This window comes from Morone saxatilis, unplaced genomic scaffold (assembly GCF_004916995.1).
Source record: "Morone saxatilis isolate NCDOM2014 unplaced genomic scaffold, NCSU_SB_2.0 Contig17, whole genome shotgun sequence".
In the NCBI taxonomy this organism is placed as follows: Eukaryota; Metazoa; Chordata; class Actinopteri; family Moronidae; genus Morone; species Morone saxatilis.
Genome location: NW_023339729.1, coordinates 28310853 through 28321471, shown reverse-complemented (window position 1 = coordinate 28321471; position 10619 = coordinate 28310853). Strand labels below are relative to the sequence as shown.

Below are 10619 nucleotides of genomic sequence, written 5' to 3'. Positions count from 1 at the left end.
TGCATAAAAGCTTTACAAGTAAAAAAAAAAAAAATAAAAAAAAAAAAGTAAAACAAAACAAAAAGGATTGGATCAAAAAAGCTGTATATAACCAACACCAATCATTTGAGATCAGATTGGGAAATCTCTATGAATACATACAAATTTTGTCTAAATAGTAGTACAAATATGTATGCACATACATTATGTGCATAAATATAATGAAAAATAATATACCGGCAGAGACAAACTGATTATGGGTGATAAACAGCACATTCAGATTCACAAAGTGACCCTAAGTTTACAGTTAAGTTACATAAAATAAAAGATAAAATGCATTATTTGCCATGTTCAGACACAATGAAGTAGCTTACCTGTACCAAGGGAGACCACTATACCTAACTTCTTGGTTCCTTTTCCATGGACCTGAGAGGGAGGAGGGTTAAAAAAAAAAAAAGAGACAGATAAATAAATGATCTAATCTAAAAAAAAAAAAGCATTAAAAATCAGTTAGTAACTTAATGGAAGACCATGGGAGAAGTTTTCTACCTCTGCTTTTAAGGCTTTATTGTACTGATGGATTTCTGACATGGCGTCTAGCGTCGGGTTATTGGCCAGTAGCCCTCCATCCAGAAAGCGGCCCATTGGTCGGAAGTAGGTGGGGGCAGCGCCGCTGGAGCGTGCAGCTCGCCACACAAGTTGTTCTGGTGTAAAAAAAGGGATATAAAGATTTTAAAAAGGCATGAAACAATTAATAAAATACTTTTATTCTGGGTACAGGCTAGCTTGTTAGCGCTCACTAAACATTAATATTCATCCATGCGGAAATCTCATCAGGAAAAGTTTGACATTTCAGGAAATGTGATTATTTGCTTTCTTACTGAGAGTTAGAAGGGAAGATTGATGCCACTGCATGAATGATGTTACCGGCAGCTGTCAGCAGTGAGCAGCAGGCTAACTTAGCATAGCATAGAGACTGGAAACAGGGGGAGACCTGAATGACAGCAACTCCAAACTTAACGTGTAAGTTAGTGTAAGTGGTATCAATCTTCTCTCTTCTAATCAAACTCGGCCAAAAAGTGAATAACTGTATTTCCCACAATGTCAAACTATTCCAACATGGGAAAATGGGAATTTGTGGTATGTAGTCAAAAATCTGTGACAGACAAAATTACATTATTGTGAACCGGTTCCATGTCTCTCACTCATACAGACACACACCTTCATCTGTCATCTTGCTACGCTTTCTGGTTGGTTCCTCTGTGAATCCTACTATCAACACATCCTCATCCTCCCATCCTGGAACAACAACATGGCTGTCACTCAGACAACACAGCGGAACTGGACTTGTTCAGGAATACGATGAGATTCAAATCCAGATGCAGGTTTTGATGATGTTAGGCTTTTTAGGTTTCATTTCCTGAATGAACTGAGAACTTGGTGTTCTTATACTGTTGAGATTACCCAATCCCAGAATGTAAAGCCACCAAGTGTAGGGTTTGAAAACTGCTTACTTTCACACCATCCAGTGGTAGTATTAGTGCACTGCATTACCCCTTCAATACAACGTTAGAGCACCGGTGCAGTAGGGTAACACACAGAATTGGCTCCATTTGTAAGTACCTTGTGGGATGGTGAGGGGCTTGAATGTGGCAGTGGTGGCGTATGGGGGCTCTCTGTGGACGGAGGGAGGGTCATAGTTCCTGAAGATGTGCAGCTCGCCTGGATGTCTGTCTGCTAGAACACTGGTCACCATCACCCTGTACAGAAACAAATAAATGAGCGGAGAATAGAGTAATCGTTAGAGAGTGTAGAGGTGAACAAGTATGCAGCATTTGTGCTCATAAAAAAAAAAAGAGGTTTGACTTATCTTTAAAAACGTAAAACCCCATACTGCACCAAACCAAATGACACCACCATTTTTTTTATTTTCACAAAGAATTTTCAGTTGTTTCAGAGCACTTGCACACAATTTCTAAGCAGCCGAAGATTTTTTTCCAAAGTAATGAGGCTTTTTGTAGCAACCCAATCCAACACTCCAAGGTAAAATCAGATTGCATTTTACAAGGCACTGCACTTGACAAAATAATATTTTTTCTCAAAATAACAGCTAATCACAGCAAGGAAGTATGGTATCTAAAGCTGGTTGATGTCATTTTTACCAACAGCAGAAATACAGGAAAAACACACATAACCTCAAGAAAGAAATAGTACTTTATGGGAACTCACTGGCGGAACACTGAATCTTTTTCTTTTTCACTCTTTAATTAGTATTGGTTTTATATTTGCATATATTCTGGAGGTACCATAGTACTGGCTTACACAATCAGCTTGCTAACATTTTACCATTTGCTGGTGAGTACATTAGAGAAGAAGAAGCACACATTCAACGTGAACGGTTACCTGGGATATCGGACATCTGTCATCTTGGTGTTCTCTCCAAACTCTTTTTTCAGGAAGTCCTCCAGTGGTGCTGATTCATAAGGTCGTGAACCCTTGAACACCTGCTCCTTCATCCTAAAGTACAGGCAGCGCAGGTACTCCATGGACTTACCTACAAAACAGAAGAAACGTCATTGATGTTTTAATTCCACGTTCTAAAAATATGTGAAAATAAAAGGGAAATGCATACGCACCATGTATTATAGCGAGGGCCAGGATGCCCCCAGTGCTGGTGCCTGCCACCCAGTCGAAGAGCTCTCTGGTGGGTCGACCGGCCTCTCTCTCCAGAGCAATTAACATCTGGATCAACACCAGGCCTTTAATACCTCCACCATCCAGACACAGCAAACTGTCCTTCCTGCAGAGAAGAGAAGAGAGTTATTTGTGTGTGTTTTATCCTCTCCAGAACTGCAATATTCACAAGTTTAAGCTTCTTACTCACTTTTTTTTCTCCCTTCTGTGGCCGTCCACTTCAGACGCGCCTCTGCTCATTGCACTGACTGCAGCCCCCACATACATGATGTCCTCAAACCCTGTCAGAACATTACAATAGCTATTCATATGGGATCAACACATGGCATCAAATTCATGCATGAGGGATGAAAAAGAAAAGAGGCTACTGGGTTTTCTACAAGCCACAAGGGAGCCTCTAGATATAGTTTCACTGTCTGGGAAAATATTTAGTTTCATATAATGACCTTTGCTTTATTCATGGAAGCTTTCCAGAAACAAATTTAGCCAAGTGTAGAAAGAATCATACAAATAATTCAACTAAACTTCTACTGTTATCACTATCAGTACACTATTAGCAGTATGTTGCTCATAAAAAAGTGTTTGGGACCAGGGCAGTGCCTCTTTTTGGTCAGTTCTCATGTATCAGAATAACATCACACCTTGCGGCTCTGGTTTCACAGAAAACTCAGATGTTGTTGGATCATTAATATGGCTCAAGTCTTAATTAAAGTTTTTTTTACCCATAGTATGACCAATACAAATGAGCTAATCTGTTAACAATCTGTCATTATATATACAAGCATTGGATGAGATCTGTTCCAAAGTGTTCAAACTGTAAAATGTAAAAAAAAAAAAAAAGAATAATGTAGAGTTATAGAAAATGACAAAGAAAAAGAGAGGGCAGAAGTAGGGATGGTGGTGTTACCTATGCCTGGAGGATTGGCCTTGTTGGAGATGGGGGAAGGAGTGCCGGGGGAGGGTGGGAGGCACCTCTGGACCCCTACACTACACAGCATGTCCAGCAGTATCTTTCTATTAGGACCTTTCATGTTAACACAAACACACACACACACACACACACACACACACAAGCAAGGCAACATGTTAGACATGCACACACACCACAATGAGCAGGGAGAAAGAATAGAGAGATAGAGAAAGAGATAGGAGGAGACAGAGAAAGAAAGTAAGAATGTGAGCGAGCTGTTAGCAATTTTCATGCATTTTAAAAATCAATACATGTTCGCAACTTCTTTTACCACCACTTCTGCTTCAGAGCATCAAGTGAGTGATTTCCTACACAATCATCTCTATGTGCAACAACAAATATGCTTAAGCAATAATCTTGTGTTTGAATAGCCTCACAAATTCAGGATGTTCTGATGTTTAAGAAATTAAAGTGAAATTTCAAAACATTTTTACATTTAAAATGTCATTCTTTTTAAATGGAATTAAATTATACAGTCAGTGATTCACTACCTCAGAGGGTGGGCCTACATTATACATTTCTTTAAGCACAATACAGTGTGACATCTTAATGCAATCCAATGACACAAATAAAAATCAGAAATTCTACATTTGTGACTATGAAATAAATCATTTTTAATCATGAACACTGCGTAAGAGAGCTGTTACTGGTCATTTACAAAATAAGGGGGCAATGCAACATTTTTAATTTTCACTCACTCGTAGCACCGCCCTCTACTGTTAAGAAGGTGAATATGGGAGTAATGGGTAATATATTTCTATTTTATTGAATTGTATAATGTTTTGTCTGTTTCCTTCCTCTTTAGAATCTTTCTTCTTCTGTATGTTTCAACAAGTTAAATTTAAGACTTTTTAAGACATTGTAAGACCATTACGAATACAATTTAAGACCCATTTTACATTCATACATCAGCATTCGTTCCTTATCGATCCAATTTAAATGTTAAGACCTGTCAATTATATTTTAGACATCTTAAGGCCTTATCTCATTTTACTATATATGGTAGTGACATTTTTTTTTTTATTGCAGCTTTAAAAGATGGTGGAAGCTTTCTAACCATGTTGCTTTTAAACAGTCACAAAACAATGTATTAGTTGCAGGAGCTGTAAAACAGGACTTAATGTACTGACACAAGACACTAACGATTCCAACCATTTTCATGCAGTAGCTTTGCCGTCTACAGTGGAACACATGCATTTAAAGGAGACTTAATGTTAACATGTTATTATAAAGTTCAAACTGGCCTGTTAGGTCAAGCATTTTAAGTTCCATAAACCCCATGACTATTACATCCTCCCGGTCTTCATTTATTCAGCCTCCGGTGTACACACCCTTGCCCTCTTGCCTCATCTCATCTCTTCACAGTGTAAAGCTCTCTTTTCCATCTTTCACTCTTTCTCTTACCTTTGCTGGTGCGAGCAGCGATGAGTCCAGGTGTTTCTCCGACGTCGTTGTGGATCTCCACATCAGCCCCGAACACAATCAGAGCTTTGATCAACTCCATGTGGTCCATCTAATGCACAGAGAATCACATAAATGGTGCAGTGATATATATTTAAACAAACCAAACTAAATAATAATAAAAAGGAAAAATACAGACTCTTTAAGATGTCATCATCTGTCAAATTCTATATACATTTAAAAACTGTTGTAATTTAGCTTTCTGGTATATCCATTTAAATTTTGTTTTAATACATAAATAGCATAGTTAACAAAAATGTTTCCTGTTGAAACAAGAAAAGTTGCTATTCAAGAAATGTCAGCAAGAACTACTCATACCAAGCGAGAAAGACAGCATGCTGGCCATTACAGACAAGCAGATCTTTGAAGTTTATCCTTACGCTGCATGTGTGATGCAACCTGATTTCCAAATTGGCTGGGATTTTAAAACCGCTGTAATCTTATAGTATTTTGCCTCTCTTGCTAAAACTGTGTTGCAACAACTTTGCAAAAACCATTCCTTGACATTCCCCTTCCCTTTCATGAACAATTTGATATGATTGAATTTGATAGGAAAGAGATTATTGCTTTCATCTGGAAAATAAGAGCAAGGCACAGTCTAGTACACACACCTTCATAGCTAGGTGCAGGGCTGTGTTTCCTTCCTGGCCCTTCAGGTTGGCGTTCCCTCCGTGGGTGAGCAGCACCATAGCCGCCTCGAAGCGGCCCTTCTTTGTCAGAATATGGAGGGCGCTCTCTCCGGTTTTACTGAGGTAGTTGACTTCACAGCGATGTTCCAGCAGCATACGACACATCTGGCAAAGAGAGCGGAAGAATTATTTAAACATCAGCTTGATATTTACCCTCATATGTTAAGCTAGTTTTTATTAAATCCTCTTGACGCATTTCTAATTCTAAATTAGATTAAAACATGAATGTCTTGGTTTCTTTCACTGGCTGGAAGTTGTGCCATACATTTGTGTAATAGTTGCTTGCACTCCAACTGGTTGACCCTCAAGGTCATAAATTAATTGCTGTAACATCAAAGTTTTAATTGATAATTAAAGAATAATTTCTCTAGATGTATACTATAGGATGCACAGATGCACTGTAATTCAAACCGCTCATTATGGATCTCTAACCACAAACAACTGATGTCATATTTTTCACCTCAGCAGTTTTGGCCCAGTGCAGAGGCGTCCCACCATACAAAGAGTCCTCAGCCTGGACCTGGCCTGGGTCCGCTTTGAGGATCTCCTCCACACAGCTGACAGTCAAACACAGAAAAGAGGACTATTTACTATATATTAACTGAAGCAACACATTTGATATCTAAAAAAACTTTCACAGTATCCATGCTGTTTTACTTTGTGAGCAGTTTAAGCAACCCATCAAAGAGGCTCTAAAATCTCTGTGGGAAATGAATTTGGCAACCTCAGAGGCACAATATTACTTTTCTGATTTTACTTAATGAACTTGTCTGAGAGGTATTCTCCAGAATTATTAATCATTTTTACTTTTATGGACATATCCTAAGTTAATAAACCTGGAGGCATACTGCAGAAAGTGTTTATGTACACCTAGCGGTATATGTAAAAAGGAGACAGGGCAGCAGGGTAACTAGGGTAACTGTTACTAAGACTGTCCTGGACTGACAGTCTGTAGGTTGTTACTTACAGAAACCATTTTAAAATGTACCCGCAGTTTACCCCTACTCACCCCTTCTCGCTGTACTTCATGGCACTGTGGATGGGGTAGCCAACGCCACCGATGACATCACACTTGGCCCCTCCCCCCAACAGAGCTTTCACAGACTCCACGCGTCCCAGACGGCAGGCCACGTGGAGCGGCGTCTCCCCGTTGTTGTTCAGCTCATTGACCCCGGAGCACAACCGCGAGCACAGGACCTGAATGAGGGAAGGAGGGAGCGATGGACGACAGCATGGTGGGCGAAGTGGAAGGAGAGAAAATTATGTTACTATGCAGTTTAGAGGACATGACTCGTTCATAAATGTTTTAATCTTGATCTGACAACGCCCGTACTTGGATCAATCAGTTGAATTTTAAGGATACTGAAACATGATGGTAAGATAATTCTACAAGTCATGGCCAAAATATGATGACATGGAGTCTCACCAGGATGATGGCGGGAGAATCCTGCTTGGCGGCAAAGTGCATGGGCGTCTCTCCGTTGTGGTCTTTGATGTCGGTGCGAGCCTGGCTTTCGTCCAACAGCTCCTTCACACACGCAGAGTCGCCGCGCTCGCACGCCAGGTGCAGCGGCGTCTGGCCTGCTGCAGCCCGAGCATTGATCTGACTGGAGACAGAAAGATGACGTGAGCACACAGGTCGCTTTGCTCGGTTTAGCCGCTGAATTAATAGTTTGCATATAGCTGTTTTGACTGCAACCCACAAGCGTTTCGATTCAAGATAAGACCAACTTTCACTTCAAATGTCTTTTTCGTGACGTTCATGTTTCCTCATTGTGTCTTCGAGCTGAAATGTTCTAACAAGAACACTGGTTCCAGTTTATTTGGAGAGTCCCCGTACAGATAGTTTAGAGTATTGGTAACATTGACAGCTTATTAGTTGAGATTCAATGACCGTTTTCCAGATATTACAGCTCTGTGGTTAAGGGTTAGGCTAAAAACAACATCTTGGTTAGGTTATGTTCATGAATTGTCAGATATACTCTATAGATAATCTGTTAAACAGCTACAGACAAAGCAAAACTGTTTAAATTTTAATTAATACTTTTAAACTATCTGTAGGAGGAACATTTGTGAATGCTTTTTGGAAGACTCACATTCTTGTCCATCAGAGACTTTTAGCCAAAACTTTGAACACAAAATATAGCAACTACATGTTTCTATTGTGAAATACTGACTCTCTCTTAAGTAGTTTTCAAGGAAATGCAAGTTGATTATCACACTGTACTGAACTTAATAAAAACCAACAGCTGCATAGCAGATGGGTACGTTAATGCAAGTGATTTGCAGTTAGCAAGCTAAAACCTGAAAGGATTTTAAAGCCCTGTTGTCATGAACTAATTAGAAATAGTTAAGTGTTTGTTGCATTGTATGCGTTCAGCTGGTGGCCTCACAATTACTGCTTTGGTATACACGTTATTATATTCTCTTTATTCAGCGTTATCTCGAAACACTAATCTATTGATTATCATTTAACAAAAACAAATTAGTGTTGGTCACAGCTGATAAGACCTGCTTGATTCTTTTCTCTATTATCCTTGTGTATGAGTATGTTTTGGACTGTTGATGCAGAAATTCTAAAATGTAATTTGCATTGTCATGCATTGTCAGGGAACTGTCACAAACACAAGCATTTAGCAACAGCTGGTCACGTAAAAAAAAGCACTTCCTGTCTTACCTCTGGACATAGTTATGTTTGAGACACTCTCTCAGGCCTGTCTCCACAGCAATGTGGGCAGAACTCCAGTCCGGGTGGTTGCGGATGCAGTCCACAATTGGCTGGGCGGTCTCAGCCTTCAGAGGAAGTGTCTCATAGAAGGGGCGAAGCTTGAGGGCATACTGGGGGAACCAGTTCATGGCGTCCTCTTCTGACGCCACCTGAAACAGCCTGAATCACACAGTGGAATAATTACACAGCCACATTTCACAAGAACCATGAGGGGAAAATCTAAATGAGCGCCAAAAACTAATACTGGTACAAAGGACAGATAAAATAAATACGAATATTAGAGAAGATGCACTCCACTGCTCTCCTTTGTTTCCCACTGCTAATTCTTTTTTGTAACCTTTACGTCCGCAATACAGATGTATGCAGATTCTGTGATATTGAGGCAATTACAAGAACTTTCAAGTTTTAAAAGTGGCTTTGACAAGTCTTTGCACACACATATTCAGTGTATTTTTAGAATACTGTATGATGTTAAGTTTGCAGGGATCATAATGTTTGCATTAGAGCTCCAAATGTACATTAAACACAAAACCCCCGCAACAACTTCTTATCCTTAGCCATTGATTAACCTGCTTTCCAGATCCACGACTGAATAAACAAGCGCTGACTCATCCAAGATAAAACACTTTGATGTAGTTCATCTGCTTTGTTGGGCAATGATGTAGGTCAAGAGAGACAGCTAATTCAATATGTCAAAGGCTGAAATACATCTGCAGAGGGTCATAGAATCTACTAGAAACTACTGAAAATCTGCATCTTTTCAACGTACTTGCGGTTTCAGCTGACATCTGCAAATGGAAATCTAGTTCAGTGGATGCATAATACAAATGACACATATCACACCTCTGTCTGTGTGACGTGATCAATACTGACCTCAGAGTCACAGTGGGCATCTCAGGGCACATGAGCAGACAGTCCCATGAATGGCACTGGGCGTTTTTGTACAGGACCATGCGTCCCTCCTCCTTCAGCATGACTTTGCCTCCTCCTCGGTAGTCGGACAGCGGCACATCCCTGACCCGGTAGGGGTTGGTGAAGAGGGTTGAGACAGAGGAGACTGTGTCCAACAGCCGGCCTAAGAACTGCATTGTCACCTAGGACAAAGCACAGCGAGCTTAGGGACTCAGACAAACCCACAGCACTGTCTCTATGATCTGCAGCTATAAGAGAAGAGGTTATGGCAGCGCTTGAAGAAATGTTCAGCTCTGCACTCTGTGGCAGCTCTGTTTGGCAGCCTGTAGGATTGTTTTCAACATTAATGAATGATTTATTTTACCCCCAGGACAGGACTCAGGACTAGCAACAGGTGTAACAGCCCCAGATATTACATATTATGGCTGCTGACAGTCACAATGTGCTGTTAGATTAGTGTAGTAATGTGCATTATAGATAATTATACTATCTTTACCAGCTGGGCTACCACATTAGTTGACCACTCGGGCTAGCTGTCAACTCCCCACGTCCTATTACACTCCAAAAACAAGACTGTTCCTCATTTAAATGATGAACAAGTGGCTTCATTCATGCTGCTCACGAGTTCCTGGTTATACAGGATCAATTTGATACATGACATCAACGCTACAAGCCAGAGGCAGCAAACAAAACCCTTTAAATTCGTGATTTTAATATAAATATCCCCAATAATCACCTCTGCTACAGTCAGCTACCTGCCCAGTGAAGTGAATGGCATTAACTCGTGTAAAAGCAGTGTGTCCGCGCTTACCTGTTAGCTCTCCTCGCTGCTGGATGACTTCTGACAGCGACATCAACAACCACAAACGCAACCAAACTTGCTTCAAATCTTGACTGACGCGGGTTGCTCCAATCAGAGCTCAAGAATCAGACGCTGCTCAGTAAAAGAGGCGGGGCGTAATGCGTGCTCTGGTTAAACTGAAAAGTCCCACCGACACAGAGGACCTTTGAAAGTACCATGACCTTTATACATGTAATTAGGCTACAATGGTGCATTTAAATGTATAAGTATATATATATATATATACCTTCAAACATTAGTCAATAATTGTGTGTGTGTGTGTGTGTGTGTGTGTGTGTGTGTGTGTATTTGATGGGGGGGGGGCATATTTATTTATAAAAGTTG

At 40.3% G+C, this 10619-nt stretch overlaps 1 protein-coding gene across 2 annotated transcripts in view; it reads right to left on the bottom strand.

The window, feature by feature from the left end:
* The window catches only part of pla2g6 (phospholipase A2, group VI (cytosolic, calcium-independent)), a 13369-nt gene extending 2997 nt beyond the window's left edge, over positions 1-10372 (bottom strand). The window contains exons 1-15 of one of the 2 annotated variants that reach the window (XM_035660474.1): positions 10245-10372; positions 9395-9615; positions 8471-8680; positions 7220-7400; positions 6803-6990; positions 6254-6350; positions 5716-5898; positions 5048-5156; positions 3581-3697; positions 2864-2954; positions 2616-2779; positions 2383-2533; positions 1603-1739; positions 529-683; positions 354-405 (exon numbers count right to left, since the gene is read on the bottom strand). In XM_035660474.1, coding sequence (XP_035516367.1) covers positions 354-405; positions 529-683; positions 1603-1739; positions 2383-2533; positions 2616-2779; positions 2864-2954; positions 3581-3697; positions 5048-5156; positions 5716-5898; positions 6254-6350; positions 6803-6990; positions 7220-7400; positions 8471-8680; positions 9395-9609 — 2050 coding nt within the window. In that variant the 5' untranslated portion in view covers positions 9610-9615; positions 10245-10372. The remainder of the gene's footprint in view (positions 1-353; positions 406-528; positions 684-1602; positions 1740-2382; positions 2534-2615; positions 2780-2863; positions 2955-3580; positions 3698-5047; positions 5157-5715; positions 5899-6253; positions 6351-6802; positions 6991-7219; positions 7401-8470; positions 8681-9394; positions 9616-10244) is intronic. The other variant, XM_035660475.1, reaches the window with a different exon arrangement.
* Between the last annotated feature and the right edge of the window lie 247 nt (positions 10373-10619).